Raw genomic sequence first — 16,284 nt, forward strand, 5'->3', positions numbered from 1 at the left:
CTCAGGTCATTCCAAGCTTTATGTTTCAAACCCGAGCTCACGCTGTGACTAAGCTTCAAATTCGAGCTCAACTATATAATATTAGTATATTAAAAATATTGTTTACTTATTTTTGTTATAATTATATCATGAAGCTAAACGAGCTTGGAATGTGAAATTTGGTCTCAATTTTAATATCATTAAGCTCAACTTTATTTCAAAGTTTTTAGCAAACAAATCTCAAAGTGCTTAGTATTTCTTAGACTAGTTTAAACTCTAATTACTAATTACAGGTGCAACTGAGTTGAGTTGCTCGCGAGCTTCTCGAGCTTGGTTCGATAAAAATCTTGAAATGAGCCAAGCTTTTTCGAGCTCAGGCTTGGATAAAAAGCACGCTTAGTTATTGAGGCCATGCTCGGCTTTGTATGAGAAGCTCATTTAAGCTTGTTTAAATTTTTCTGTAAATATATAAAAAAATAATTAACAATGTATACAGACTAATTAATAAATGATAAACGAGCCTTCCCTAGTCTCTACCCCTATCGACTTGTCGCCGAGTAATCCCCATTTGTCTAAAACCGGTCAAAACTGAAAATTTTACACCTAAAATAAATTTTGGAATTTTTTTCATTTTATGCATATTTAAAAACTTATATATAAATTCCAATCCGATTAATCGCCAGTCCCTACCCACCACCTTACGTTTTCTACAACACTGCATAGCTCAAAATAAACCGACCTGAAGCCTAGTTGAGCTAAGGCTCAGCTCTATCGGCTCATAATAAGTGGAAACAATGAGCAATTATAATCCCAATTAGGAATGAGCTCAGGATGGTACCAGTACAGATCCCGAAAATTAAGAAAATTCAGAAAATATCGGTATCGTACTAATATCGAAAACTCAAAACTTGATATCGATGATACCAAATTGGTAGCGGTACGGTCTGATACCAATCAGTACCCGTACCGAAAACGCTCATCCTATTCAATACCGTATTTTGCCCAAACCACGTAAAGGCAAACCTTTGCTGCACTTAAACTTCATATTAATATTAATAATAATAACTACTTGTTAACAACTGCCTTTGCCCCAAACCACCACCACAATGCCCTATAAATATCCTCCGATCGGAATCCAACCACCACCACCACATTAATGTTATTATTATTATTATTATTATTATTCTCCGATCAACACTCACTATACTCTCCAACCGATCCGATCCGATCCGACCCGATCGATCCGATCGGCCAATTCGAATCGAGCTGGAGTCCGTACAGGATAATTCTTCTTCTCACAAATCTCCGTCATCCGCCGCCGGAAACGGCCAGATCCGGTACCGATCTCCATCCGCCGCAGAGCTTCTAGAAGGCCAGGTCTTCGCCACGTCATCACCATCAGATCAACAACTACTAACTGACAAAATGATTAAACGCCGTCAGCCGCACAACGAGTCATTATCCGATAAAATTAACCGTTACCGCGGGGCTATTTTGGTAATTTCGGTGCCTGTTTTACTCGTCACGTTTGTGTTGTGTTTAATGCCTAGGGCTCCGGTTGATGGTGTCTCATCGAACCGAAAGTTTTCGCCGAATTATGCGGTGCGAATGGACCCGGGGAGTAATAAGTATGCGGTGGTGTTCGATGCTGGGAGTTCGGGGAGTAGAGTTCATGTGTTTTGTTTTGATCATAAGTTGGATCTTGTCAGGATTGGTGATGGACTTGAGCTCTTTGAACAGGTAATAATAATGTTATCGTTGTTACGATATAATAATAATAATAATAATAATAATAATAATAATAATAATAATAATAATAATAATAATAATGCAAAGAAGTATAGTTTAGGTTAGGAATTGAAGTAGATCCGGCGTTGGTTTGGGTTACAGTAATGCTAGAACATTACATTGTTATTATTATTATTATTATTGAGATCCGGAATTGCATTATTGTAAAACTGAGATCCGGCTAATACGTAGGGATGGTAATGCAGTTAGGTCAGGTTTATTAACAATGCAATTAGCTTATAAATTGAAGTAGATCATCCGGTGTAATGTGTTAGTTTATGTTAATGATAGAACATTACATTATGTTCAAGAAATGTAAAATCAAAGTGATTAGATTTGTAAAACCTGTAGATCTTTGAATCTTACGATAGTCGGGCTGTTTACATGTAAGGGGGTGTTTGGGATTGCTTATTTTAAGCAGCTTATGACTTGTTAACTTTTGAAAAAAGTTAAAAGGTGTTTGGTATTGTGAAGGGATAAGTTAATTAGTTACAAAGTTGTAACTTTATTAACTTATGGGAAAAGTTATAAGGAGGTAAAATAAGGAATCCCAAGCATCCCTCCAAGAAAGTCATTTTACATAATAATTATTGGAGTATTGACGTATAAACACATGTAGAATCCGTTTTAATTAAAAATTATAAATGCAGGTAAAAAAAGTAAATAATCCTTTTTATTACAAATATGATTTTTTTTTACTATTAGAAATTTAGAACGCTTTCTACATGTGTTTATAACTTTATATTCAAAAACACTGAAAAAAGTTTATGCAAAAATGAATTTTGTACATGTGAAAATTAGTTTTTTATGAGTTTTTTACATGTGAAAGTAATGGTTACCTGGTTCCCAATTCAACGTTGTAGAACTCACTAGATGTAAAATCTATTTTACAAGTAAAAAAGTTATTTTTACATGATTTTTTTTGGAGTTTTTACATATAAACACATGTAGAAGCCGTTTTAATTAAAATTTTAAAAGTTAAAGAAGCAGTTAAAAAAAGGTAAATAAAATTTATTATTACGAAAATGAATTTTTATTATTAGGACACTTTCTACATGTGTTTATATGAAAAATCTTGAGAAAAGAATTATGCAAAGTTGAAATTTTTTATTACTGGTAGCGGACTTGAGCTTTTTGAGCAGGAAATTTGATTGGTCTATGTTGTTGATTTTTGTGTTACTGTTGTTATGGTATAATGCAATTAGGTTAGGTTTATTAACAATTATGTGCAATTTCTGTTAATGATAGAACATTACATTATTTTCAAGAAATATATAATCAAACTGATTAGATTTGTTACACTATTAGATCTTTGAATCTTGCAAGTCCTTTGTCCGATTCAATGTTGTAGAACTTGCTAGTCGCCAGTTAGGTGGTGGAGTAGTACTAAAGATTAATCGCCCTGGAACTTTTATATGTAATTTTCAGTTTTATATATGCATCTATATAGGGGATGAGTTCATTGGGAAACCATGTTTTTACACGTTAAAAAGGTCATTTTTACATAAATATTATTTGGAGCTTTTACATATAAACACATGTAGAAGGCGTTCTAATTAAAAAAGTTACAAAAAAGTAAAAATATTTTTGTTTTAAAAATGAGTTTATATTATAAGAATGCTTTCCAGATGTGTTTGTATGCAAAAAATCCGTAAAAAATTATCCAAAAATGAATTTTGTACATGTTAAAATCAGTCTTTTACATGTAAACAGTAAAATTATGGTTCCCCGTCCTTTTGTTGTTCCCCAATGAAGGTCCCTCTATATATACATACACACACACATTTTTGTGTATACATATATTCGGAATCACCAGAATTTGGCTGGAAACTGCTTGACCAATTAGGTCAGACTACCTATTTTCTTGCTGATTACCCAAAGATTATTTAGTACTCTGATCAGCGACTAGTCGCCGATTAAATATGATTTTTCCAACAATGGTCGAATTCATCCCGAAGAGTCCTGTAACATAATGTATATTAAATAAAAATGTATGCCTAAGTAAAGTTCGCTTTTACTCGGTGGGACAACAACTGTAGAATATACAATGTCCTAACAAGATCTATCATACAATATACATGCACGTTCAATAATTCACATTCACTAGATACCGTTAGGTGCATTCACATCACCATTTGGTGCATCACATTCACTAGCTCAGCCTGTAAGATGGACATAATAAAAAAAGATTGTGTTTTTCTTCTATGTACTTAACCAATGAGTCTATTAGAATCATCAAACAAGTAATGGGTACTTCTATATTGTAGTTGAAACCAGGTTTGAGTGCACACGCAGCCGACCCGAAAGAGGCTGCAGATTCTCTCCTGCCTCTGTTAGAGAAAGCAGAAGCGGTTGTTCCACAAGCTATGCGCGAAAAAACACCTGTCAAAGTTGGAGTAAGTGATTTGTATTATTGCATACAAGTAATACCACTTTAGAATTTTATTACGGCCGTGTACTTATATATCTTTATACATATATATGCAGGCAACTGCAGGTCTGAGACAGTTAGGAGTTGATGCATCTGAACGGATTTTGCAAGCTGTAAATACTAAACACTACTCTTCTGTAAAAAATAAAGTTTTAATGGTTTCTTTATCTTGTATAACAATAGATTTTATGTTAATATAGGTGAAAGATGTTCTAAAAGTTAAGAGCAGTCTAAAATCGGATGATGATTGGGTTACTGTTTTGGATGGGACTCAAGAAGGTGCTTATCAATGGGTATGTTTTATCACTTACTACAAGCATTGTGCTTATTCTATATTTGTTCACTTTTTAATATCTTTTTAATGTACACAGGTGACCATAAACTATCTTCTTAAGAAATTAGGCAAGAAATATTCACAGACAGTTGGGGTAGTTGATCTTGGTGGTGGATCGGTTCAAATGGCGTATGCTATTTCAGAAGCGGATGCTGCAAAGGCTCCAAGAATAACAAACGGAGAAGATACTTATGTTAAGGAAATGTTTCTCATGGGTCAAAAATATTATCTTTATGTTCACAGGTTTGCCTCTATATTTATATATTTTAAAAACCACAAAACAATAATTTTAAAAGAAACCTAAAGATGTAATCTTTTTGGTGGTGCAGTTACTTGAAGTACGGATTATTGGCAGCTCGAGCTGAGATTCTTGGAGTTGAAAAAGATTCTGATAATCCATGCATTTTGGCTGGCTTTAATGGTATGCTTAATGGTTATATTAATTGTTTCCTTCTTATATGTTATAAAATGGTTATATGAACTGTATGACTTGTCATATATTTTAGGGGTATATAAATATGGAGGAAATGATTACAAAGCTTCGGCTCTTCCTTCCGGTTCAAACTGGAACAAGTGCAGGGAAGCAGCAATAAAAGCCCTGAAAGTTAACGAACCGGCTTGCACACACATGAAATGTACATTTGGTGGTGTATGGAACGGTGGTGGTGGTGACGGTCAAAAGAATCTTTTTGTGGCTTCCTTCTTCTTCGATCGTGCAGCTGAGGTATCATTATTATTATTATTGTTATTGTTATTGTTATTGTTATTAAACATTTATCCTTCAAGAATCTTTATAAAAACTCACATAATTATGTATCTAGGCCGGTTTTGTCGATGCAAGTAAACCTGTTGCCACAGTTAGTCCAGCAGAATTCCAGAAGGCGGCTCAAGCTGCATGTGCGACCACACTTGAAGATGCCAAATCTAAATATCCTCACGTGGAGTCCGGTAACTTACCATATTTATGCATGGATCTTGTGTATCAATACACTTTGCTTGTTGATGGCTTTGGTAAGTTGAAGTAATGAAGTTGAATCACGTTTCAGCCTGTTTAGCTATATTTTGTTTAACCCGTTAAGTAAATTTATTGTGTGTTTTTGAACAGCTCTGCAGCCTCAGCAACAGATTACACTTGTGAAAAAAGTCGAGTACCAAAATTCATTGGTTGAGGCTGCGTGGCCATTAGGCAGTGCAATTGAAGCAGTGTCAGCAGCTCGTTAACTACCACCACCACCACGAGTGCTGTTATTACGTTATCGGTTGTATTATGTATCAAACTGGTGAACTGTGGGTTAGTGCCAGATGAGCGGGTCGGTAAATGCTTTTGAGGTTACAGAACGATATTATTTTCGGTTTCTAGTTATTATTATTTTTGAGTTTATAATTCTTGGGACGGAATTCTTGGATACTTTTACTTTCGATTATAATTTTGAACACAGTAAAAGACATAAGTAGGATTCATTTGTGTTGGTAATATGGTATCTAGCATTTGTATTCATTTGCAGTGTGTTTAAAAATGCAATATTCAGATAATCACTTTTACAATGCAATGCAATACAATACAATAAACGATAAAAACCTGGAGCTTCTTTAGTTCCTAACAATATTAATCAGAATCTTACAACCATGAAAGGCTACATCCGTGTTAACGAAGGAAACGAAAACCACCTCAAATCTGTTCCAATCGTTCAATCTTTCCCACCACACTAGCAAAAACTACTAAAGGAATGCATCATCACCTAGTCGCCTACTCTTGAAGAGCAACAATCGCTTAGTAGGCGTAAAATACAAAATGTGTATCAAACGTCACTTAACGCAATGCAAATGCCTCACGCGATTTACAGGCCTAAGGACTGCATTATGTAATCGCATCATGTCACCCTCCCTGAGACGTTTTACCCCTTCATCTAGCAGTTTTTTAAAACCAAGATCATAATATTATACATAAATTCAAACATGGCAAGGAAAAAAAATCAAAAACCAACTAATACTAATCTATCTATAGACATATATCCAAACTCTCGGTACTCTTTCACGAAGAGTTGCAGAAGAGTTGCAGCGTTTTACCCAAATAGCTATAATGTTTCATTTGATCTTTCATTTAGATACAGACTACAACTTAGTTCTTCACATGAAAAAGATACAAACACGAAACACTTTGGACGGTCGAACAGTAACGATTTAAAAAGTTATCTGAGAATTTCAGAAGCTAAACATAACATCCAAATAGATTACTTTAACATAGTCAACAAATGCTTTTATGTGTTCAAACAAAACAACATTATGCCACACAATAATAATATGTAAAACAAGTTCAACCTCATCAGTTCCTTCCAAGAGGCAAAGACCTGCAAGAATAAGTTTCCTTAAAATCCGACTTCCTCGACGACGTAAATATCGACGCATACACCTCCTTATTCGCATTCGGCGGTGCCATATCTCCCGCCTTAAACCTTTTCGCCTCTTTCCCATTCACCTTCGTCCCATCAACACCCTTCGTCTCAATCTTCCCCGACACCTTCGTACCCTTCAACTCATTCCCACGCTTCGTCCCACTAACCTTAACCGTAACCGCCTCATCACCGACACCCGACTCTCCCGACTCCCCGTTCTTAACCTTCTTCACCTTCTTAACCACCCGACTCTCCATCCGCTCTCGTAACTTAATCACTTCCTCTTCACTCCCATTAATCACAATCTTATCGTCTTCCGTAAACTCCTTACGACACACGTGACACGTCGACGATTTAATCTCCTTCAACGCCTTCGCACTCAACACGTGCCCACACCCCTTCATTGCGTAAAACTTATACTTCCCATTAAACTCCAACCCGGTAACCGGACACTGAAACTTAACATCCGAATTCGACCCGGACCCGGGAATCGGGTCGAGCTCAACGGGCACCATATCCTTCAACCCCTTAATATACCCGAACGCTTTCGGGACCTTTTTACCCAACAAAGCCTCAACCAATGCCTGTTTATTAAACACATTCCCTAACCAATCCACCACAATCGGCCGCTTCAACGGCTCGTTCGACAACGCGCAATTCAACCATTTCGACAACCGTTGCTCATTCGGGTCAACCTTATCGGGCTTTTATCCGCATACATATTAAGATAACAGTCACGTGACTCAGCTCCGGTAGCGCCGCCATCGCCGCCGCCGCCTGAAAGTCGGAAGTTTAGGATTACAGTTTCAAGATTTTGGATTCCGGCGAGTTTGACGGCGGCGGAGTCCGAGAGGACACGGCCGTTGTGGGTTAGGTATGAATTGAACTGGGGTTTGTGGGTTTGTGTTAATTTGGACAGGATTGATTGTTTGAGGCTTTGGATTGTTGAATTTGGGGTTAGGGTTAGGGTTAGGGTTTGAATTGGGGTTTGAAGATCTGGGGCTTGGATGAAGATTTGTAAAGTGTTGGTGGTTGAATTCATGGTGTGATTATTGATTATTGAGGTTTGATTGTGATGGATTTTGTATGAATTTGATGAATTGGAGATTGAATTGATAATAATAATAATAATAATAATAATAATAATAGTAATAATAATAATAATAATGAAATTGAAACTTATATACCGACATTTAAAGTTTCAGTCTTACTCCTTAAGTTATCAATGAAATCTAAAATGACCCCAAATTTGTGATGTTTAGTGCATATAATACAAAGAATACTAAGCTGGAATAAAAAGAAACGAATTGGCTTATGCAAATCTTTTTTGTCGATAACCTTAGATCAATCAATAGAATACGGATTAATACGTAATCGATCGTACGCTACTTGAAAACGGCTCTTTTGATTAGAAACGAATTGTTTCTTTGGATCATTTGTATATCTGTATGCATCAGGATCCTGATTCATGGAGATTTTCTAGAACATCTATTGTGCATTAGGATAAAGAAAGTGAACCTGGTACAATTTGAGGGGTATGTCTATACACAAACCGAACGGACACAAATAATAAGGGTATGTTCGTGTTCGTTTTTTTAATATGAACATGTTTGTATTTTCTCATGTTCGTTCGTTTAAAATCCACGCGAACGTAATTGAATAAAAATAAACGAACACGTATGAACAAATGTGAATAAACATAAACAAAAAGACAAACATGAACAAACATAAATGAACACACTTAAACGGACATAAATAAACGAACTTAATGGACACACATAAATGAATGAACAAAAACGAATATTCACGAACATAAATGAACGGACAAAACATGTGTTCATGCACAATTAAATGACACACAAGTTTTCTAGTTATGAGTGGTATTTTTATCCTTTCCAGAATTTAGTTGTTATAAAGTATGTTAACGGCCAACAAAAGACTGTTAAGCCAAAAACAATTTTGCAATCCAATGATCTTTTCCTATTAAGAGATTTGGATGAGTTGAAGCTTTCGAATGAGAGAAAACACAGGGCACATTTTGATTTGGAAGAGGAGGTCGGTCAGAAAGTGAAATGGTTGTTAGATTGTCAAAATTATGAGTCCGATTTTGATGATTTACAAAGTTATTTGGATTCTGATGTTGAAGTTTAAGGTAACAATTATTCAATAAGTTGTTTATTTACTTAGTTAGTCTAAATATTTAGTTTATTGTTTGCTATGTTTTGGTTGATTATGTTATTACATTAATTTATAAATACAAATTCCTAAAACGTACAATAAACTGCTAAAATCGTTTATTTTTTTGTTTTGTAGGTTGTTATGGCAGTTTTGTTTTGTAGGTGGATTGTGGATGAATATGATGTTTGGTAAGTTGAATTCACATGTTTAGATCTTCTATTGTTGTAGTTCTTATGTTTAATATGTTTGTTACAATAATATTATAGTTTCAAAATTCTATGATTTTTTTTAACTAGTTTGATGCATTTGTTGTGACTATAAAGTTGTGTACATTTTCACATTTTGTGTGTATTATAACAAAAGTATTTACATATTTACGTTTACATTTAGTCTTTATGATATATGTTAGTAACCTTTTTGTTAATAGTTAATTGACTTCCATGGTTTTGTTTGTCTTTTTCAGGTTTTAGTGCATGGTGATTCTGTTTTGATGACGAAAATTTTGAATATCATGTCGGTATAAGAATGTTAACATCTATATATTTGTCATGACTTTTGTTATAAACTTAAGTTTGTGTAGTTAGTAAGTTTTTATGTAGACAATATTCTTATCTATATCTCAAATATAGTGATATATGATATATTTGGGGTTGTAAATTTGATGATATTTTATGGTTTATTATATATATTATGATATTGTATGATAGTTTATATACATTTTGTTACATATCTAATGTCAACCCGTGTGTAACATGGGTATGAACCTAGTGTATATATTAAATGAACAAACATAAATCACTTTCCACAAGTTTTGTCATTTGGGCTTGTTCTTATATTTGCATATGGATCCTTTAGATGCTTTGGGCTACTTAATTGGATCTTCTACGGGCTTCTCTCCAAATGGCTTCTCTCCTCTTGCCATGACATGTCCAAGCCCTAAAGTGCTTTCTCTTCTCAATCCTTTCTTAAATAGTTATTCTTTTACCAAACCTTTTTTAAGTCATATTATGAAACAATGATTCAATATGGGCCTTTGGGCCTGATGCATTTAAATCCTTATGACGAACCCTGATCTCACATTTAGCTAAGCTATTGATAGAAATCTACAAAGAATGAGATGTAGGCATACTTTATCTATACCTCAGAAGATATAGAGATTACTTTCAGAGACGCCCACAACAATTATAAATCATTAAAACTAACAAGAGTATTGAGACTTTTTGTATATGATACCATAACCAATTATAAATGGGTGCCTACACAACACTATATATAGAGATAAAATAACGATAGTTTAAAAAAGAAAAGAAAATACAACAGGACTAGTCCTAACATATTCATTTTGTTTAATATTTAGCGTCACCTCATAACTATTCGCGTATTATTGTTACCATCATGGGCATTCTATACATAGACTTATCTGAATTGTAATGAATCCGTATAAACACACACGTATTAGTCATTATTCATCATAAAGTTACATAAATTTAAAATTATGGCCATCAAGCATCTTATTTGGTGATCTGGGGTTTTCCTTTAGGGGTTTTCGTCTAAGGAGGTCCTGAGTTTAAAATTCTGTCAGAAGGGCTCATACTAAGATATTGATGATTGGTAGGTTTAATGGCTTCAATACCCCGTTAAAAATATCTGAAAATTAAGAGTTTGAAAATTCAAAATGGAACCTTAATCAGTAAGGAATGCTTGCGGGGGACATCTGGTTTTGATTACGATCTTTGAGTGGCCCACCATATCCACGAATGTCACGTTAATAATAGTTTAAAATGAAAATATAAGTTCTCTTTTATTTATATATATGTATTTTTTTTTGTATTAATATACATATTAAGTTTGAAGTATGAGCCCTAATTTTAGCTGAATTTGGATGAAAATATATTTTGCTTTTAGACAAGCATGAGGGAGTCCGTTTTTTTTACCACTTGTAGGTTTTCGGGCGGAAGGGTTTTTCTCGGAACTAGATATAACTTTGAGACGCTTAAGGGCTTCGTACGACTGGGTTGGGCCAGCTGACGGTGACCTTTTATCATTGGGTCACCCCCATACGGAGTACATATGCAATTCTTTATTTGTTGGTCGTTCAAACAAAAATGAAAAATTTGAGTCTCCAATCTAATTGCACGATGTCTCTCTTCTATACGGAGGCAGTGACGTAGCCAGAAAAATTTTCTTACGGGTTCGGAAAATTTCGAGGGACAAGCGACCGATTGCTTATCACTTAAATTTGGGTTTTCTATGGGTTCGATGTTGAAATTTCTACAGGTTCGATATCAAAATACACTAATATATAACACTAAAATGGTTGAACCCGTCTCACCTCCCTAGAGCCAGTGGCGGACCCAAGAATTTTTGACAATGGGGTCCTATTTTTTTCGGTTTTCAAATTTTCGGGTCGGGTCGAGAGTTGAGACGAGAAACATAATAAAAAACAATATCATAATAAAACAAACAAAATACGATATTATTCAAAACGATAAAAAAAACATTACAAATTCTTAAAGTTGTTCTCTAAGACTTTTCATGTTTTGAAAACGAACCATTACCTCTTCGACCGTATGTCTATTTTCATCTCTTTGGTTAGCATGATAAGATGAAATCGGTTTTCATTCGGAGGGATCCCATGGAAGGTCTTTTAAATCAATTTTCTTAGATTTATTACTTGAAGAAGACGAGGGCTCAAACTTTCTTTTCAATGATTCTTGCATAATTAACCTAAAATTCAATTTTCTAAGAAAACTAAGTCACAATTAAACAACAATATACAACATACAATAACCAACAAGAGTATAATTATATATAAAATCAATCAACTAATTAGCCCTAAAATTACCTTCAGTATGAGACAAAATCAGAGGAAACAAAGACTTATAAGACCAGAGAGGGGTGAACGGTGGCTGGAGTGAGGCGGGGGCTGGCCGGAAAAACTGAGGAGGCGTGGGTCGAGAAGTGGGTTTGAGATATGTGTGGTGGAATATGATAAATGTTATGTCTGATGGAAGTTGGGATGTTAAAAGTTAAAACCCTATGCCAAAATTGATATAGAGTAAATAAAAAAAAAACAAAATGCATAAAAACGGGAACTTGCAAGGCTCGAACTCGGGTCTTTCGCTTTGTAAAGCAGTGGAGTTTCTATCAGATTGGGATGGTAATATAGATATGGGGTCCAAATATTAATTATTATGGGGTCCTTCAAAAAAATTATTATATCGCTTCTAAGAAATTTTTAAAAAATATTGGTGTCCTGGGACACCGTAGGTTACTACGTGGGTCCGCCCCTGCCTAGAGCTATTGAAGAAAAATCCAAGACTCACTCGTTACCCTAAGCTCTACAATTCCCCTAAAGCAGTATACGCCCTTCTGAGAGTTCAAATTTTGTAAAATGTGGAGAAGTACGTTAGTTTAACTTGGTCCCCACCAACAAACGTAGAACACTAGAAGTCTTGTTATTATACCATCTAGAAGATAGAGAAACCTAAAACCAACACAATCATTGTTTTTTTAATGTTACCACGTGGCCACATCACAAAACAAACAATAATAAATTAATAATACCATCATGGGTACCAATTTTCTCACCGTCCAAAACATTAACATCTTTTAAGTTTTAACTACTACTATTTAAGCCAACTACCACCTCTTTTAACTTTCAACTACCTACAACCTTAACCAATATGACTCACCACCACCAATCCCATCATCACCACCAACCACCACCACCACCACAACCGGTTCACCATGCTGACTATATACCCACTGTTAGGTTTTTTTTGCAAGGCTAAACCTGATTACTCACTCACTATCCGTAATGGTGAACCTGTTCTTGCTCCGACCAACCCGTTCGATCAGCATCAGGTATTGTCTGATTGTTTAAATTCACTAGGAGTGCAAACGAGCCGAGATCGGATTAATAAAAACCTTGAAACAGTCGAGCAGGGCCGCCTGGCCCTTAGGTTAATGTATAAATGAAATTAGCGTGCTAAACGTGAGAATCAAGTAAAGTAATTATATATACAAGTAGAGTAATTATCTAATTACATCATAAAGTAATTACATAATTACTTTTGTTGTATATATAATTACTCTACTTGATTCTCACGTTTTGCACGTTAATTTTATTTATATTTGATCTAAACCCACCCTATATATATTATATATATATATATATATTTATATATATAAACAATCCGTATTATGTCCAATCAAAAGTTTTATTTAAACAATACTGACCTAAAATTCAAAGAATATACATTAGTTGATTAGTTTAATGTATGAGTTATCAAATTTATATTTTACTTAAGATCTGAATTTATACTCGTCCTGCGGCCTAAAATTTTTTATAGCAATTATCGGAGACGGCCTTGCAGTCGAGCCTCAAATAAAACTTCTTATAGTTATTGAGCCCAAGCTCGAGTCTCACTAGACCATCCGAAGAATCCTTGAAAATACGGCGGTCCTGGTCGAGTAGAAAAATTAGGGCCTAAAATATAATTAAAAATTTTAAAAACCTTAAAATATATAAATAATAAATTTTTTATTAAAAAGGATTCGGGCGGCCAAGGAAGAGCGGGGTCCTAGGCGGTCGCCCACCTTGCTTTTATGGGCCTCCCTGAGACCTTGTATGGTAAAATTATTTGGGGCTTACGTTTTTATATTTTTAAGCTTTTTACTCTTTTGGGTTTTTATGTACTAACTTCACACCGCACTTGAACTCAAGTAGAGCTTAAGCTTGTTTAGATTTTTCTCAAAATATATAAATATGTGTGTACATTAATAAATAATAAATGATCTAAGCTCGAGTTAAGATCGAGCTTAAAAAAACCTTTCACGAGCCGAGTGTGAGCTTTATACTAGGAGCTCGAAACGAGATGAGCCGATCTCGAGTCTGGTAGAGCTCTCATAAATCAAGCCGAGCTTGAGCTCTTATAAGTCAAAATGAGCAGCTCTTGAGCCTGGTCGGGCTCTCATAAGTCAGAATGAACCAAGCATGAGCTTTTATAAGTCAAAACGAGCAGATCTCGAACCTGGTTAAGCTTGGGCTCAGCTCGTTTACCCCTTAGAACTCACAACTAATATTTGAATTGTTACACATGCAGCATTGGATAAGGGAAGAGAAGTTTAGCACAAGAGTGAAGGATGGAGAGGGTTTCCCTTCTTTTGCTTTGGTTAACAAAGCTACTGGGCAGGCACTTAAACACGCCAAAGGTGCTGAGAAGCCGGTACGAACTCATTTACAGTCATAAGTCCATTTGATTTGAATATGATCTTGAAATTTTTATATGCTTAGAAGTTTTGTCTTTTACAATTGTAGCAGAGATTAGTTTGTAGTGTTTGAGTATAGTGTTCTTGTTTTGGTTACAACTAGTTAACTCTGAATATGAAATAATTCAAAAGAACTTAAAAAGTGATATTAATATATAGAGTAATTTTATTGATTACGGAAAATCTTCAAAATAGTCAAGTTGATCAACTTCTTTATACAAAAAGTCGTTGCATTGTGTTTTAAAAAATAATCAAAATTAAAAAGACCCCGTCGGAGATTGACACCGAAACACCCTTGCACCTAGCCTAGAATAACAGAAAAAAAAAACAAAAACAAAAATAACATTTGAGTTGACACAATGTCCTACATACATCTCACAAGTGGACTAACTCGGCTACATGAGAGCCAACAAACACTCTGGCGGCTCTTGTGTTGCCGAAAAAATTGGTAATGTGGCTCTCTCCTAGCCAGGGAAGAGACAACTCCTCTGTAGCCAAGAAGTATATTAGTGATGCCACGTGTAAGATGTTGCTTAATATTGGTGAATGATATTTTTGTATATTTAATAATTGAAAATATGTGATTTTTATACAAAGAGATTACAATGAAAATGGTAATCATAGGTTAAATAACAAATGATAATGATAATATCTTCGCGTTTTTGGATGTTTTTCTAGCATTTTGTTAGCTTTTCTTTAAAAAAAATATAATGACAACTGTCCCAACTAAGAAAATAGTTGAGAACAGTCCTAACACCCCCCCCCCCCCTATCACTACAAACATGCATATGTATCTGAAGACTGAATATTATTATTTGTTTGTTATGTGAATGTTTGTTCAGATTCAACTGGCGGATTACAATCCGGATAAGCTGGATGAATCGGTTCTTTGGACCCAAAGCAAGAATCTAGGCGATGGCTTTCACGCAGTAAGGATGGTTAATCATATCAAGCTCAATGTAGATGCCTGGCATGGCGATAAAGATCATGGTGGTGTTCGTGACGGCACCAAAATTTATCTATATAAGTGGACAGAGGGCGATAATCAGAGATGGATGACCGCGCCTTTCTGTAAGTGTTTCTTGACACATTTAAAGATTTTTGAAAGTTTGTCAACCCGACCGATTTGTTTTATTTATATGAACAAAAATTTAAATGTTTTGACTCGTTACCCAACCTTTGTTATGAATCAATGTTTTAATCTTCTGATTATATTTTGTGTGCAGGAGGTATATTATCCATGGCTAGAAGTTACTATGTGAGTTTTTATGTATGTGGGTGCTTCGTTCATGGTCACTATGATGCTAATATGTATGCTTAAATAATGATGTTTTCAAATATTATGATGATTGATGTTGATGTTGATGTTGATGTTGATGATGATATATATGTGTATTTTGAGTAAAAGCAATTTTATTTAGTTTTATATTTTTGTTTGAACGATCAACAAAATATATTAATAACATGTCAAGTGAGACGCTAGCCAAATAATTATATCCACCAAAGATATAGATACGCCGCTCTATACAACCCATCAAACAAAATTAAACCGGAGAACAACTCCCAGCCTATTGCATACTAAAACGCTCCAAACTTTCCAAGAAAGATCTAATGAACTCGATTGTTCAAACAAAATACCTACACAATTATTTGTTTGATGATTGTTCAAACAAAAAATGAAAAATTTGAGTCTCCAATCTAATCGTACGGTGTCTCTCTTCTATCTTAAAGACTTAAAGACGGATAGTTCAAATTTTGTATAGTGTAGACAAGTACGTTAGTTAAACTTAGTCCCCACCGACAAACGTAGAACACTAGAAGTCTTATTATACCATCTAGAAGATAGAGAAACCTAAATCCAACACAATCATTGTTTTTTAAGTGTTACCACGTGGCCACATCATGAC

At 34.8% G+C, this 16,284-nt stretch overlaps 2 protein-coding genes and 1 pseudogene across 3 annotated transcripts; 2 read left to right on the forward strand and 1 right to left on the reverse strand.

Moving 5' to 3' along the window:
• Positions 1-1,294: 1,294 nt before the first annotated feature.
• Positions 1,295-6,006, forward strand: LOC143549460 (apyrase 2-like). Its single transcript, XM_077040362.1, has 9 exons — positions 1,295-1,719; positions 4,035-4,163; positions 4,255-4,311; positions 4,399-4,491; positions 4,570-4,775; positions 4,862-4,953; positions 5,039-5,256; positions 5,354-5,543; positions 5,638-6,006. The coding sequence occupies exons 1-9, from the start codon at positions 1,405-1,407 to the stop codon at positions 5,751-5,753; spliced, it is 1,416 nt and encodes a 471-aa protein (XP_076896477.1). The 5' UTR covers positions 1,295-1,404; the 3' UTR covers positions 5,754-6,006.
• A 726-nt stretch (positions 6,007-6,732) lies between these two features.
• LOC143549461 (uncharacterized) lies at positions 6,733-8,069 on the reverse strand (annotated as a pseudogene).
• Positions 8,070-12,767: 4,698 nt separating this feature from the next.
• LOC143549446 (ricin B-like lectin R40G3) lies at positions 12,768-15,749 on the forward strand. Of its 2 annotated transcripts, none has more exons than XM_077040343.1 (4): positions 12,768-12,970; positions 14,212-14,334; positions 15,220-15,452; positions 15,607-15,749. In XM_077040343.1, the coding sequence occupies exons 1-4, from the start codon at positions 12,854-12,856 to the stop codon at positions 15,623-15,625; spliced, it is 492 nt and encodes a 163-aa protein (XP_076896458.1). In that variant the 5' UTR covers positions 12,768-12,853; the 3' UTR covers positions 15,626-15,749. The 2 variants fall into 2 exon arrangements, with proteins under 2 accessions (XP_076896458.1, XP_076896459.1); XM_077040344.1 differs by having other exon boundaries at positions 15,220-15,448; positions 15,604-15,749.
• Positions 15,750-16,284: the final 535 nt, after the last annotated feature.

The sequence above is a fragment of the Bidens hawaiensis genome, unplaced genomic scaffold (genome assembly GCF_021521415.1).
Source record: "Bidens hawaiensis isolate Kalapana, Puna unplaced genomic scaffold, B.hawaiensis_p1.1 tig00015564_1, whole genome shotgun sequence".
Classification (NCBI taxonomy): Eukaryota; Viridiplantae; Streptophyta; class Magnoliopsida; order Asterales; family Asteraceae; genus Bidens; species Bidens hawaiensis.

Excerpts from the sequence above, each read along its gene's own strand:
- LOC143549446 (XM_077040343.1), top strand. The coding sequence starts at position 12,854 with ATGCTGACTATATACCCACTGTTAGGTTTTTTTTGCAAGGCTAAACCT. Across the intron at positions 12,971-14,211 it reads ACCCGTTCGATCAGCATCAG|CATTGGATAAGGGAAGAGAA; the intron begins GTATTGTCTGAT and ends TTACACATGCAG. Across the intron at positions 14,335-15,219 it reads CCAAAGGTGCTGAGAAGCCG|ATTCAACTGGCGGATTACAA; the intron begins GTACGAACTCAT and ends ATGTTTGTTCAG.
- LOC143549460 (XM_077040362.1), top strand. The coding sequence starts at position 1,405 with ATGATTAAACGCCGTCAGCCGCACAACGAGTCATTATCCGATAAAATT. Across the intron at positions 5,257-5,353 it reads TCTTCGATCGTGCAGCTGAG|GCCGGTTTTGTCGATGCAAG; the intron begins GTATCATTATTA and ends TTATGTATCTAG. Across the intron at positions 5,544-5,637 it reads TTTGCTTGTTGATGGCTTTG|CTCTGCAGCCTCAGCAACAG; the intron begins GTAAGTTGAAGT and ends GTTTTTGAACAG.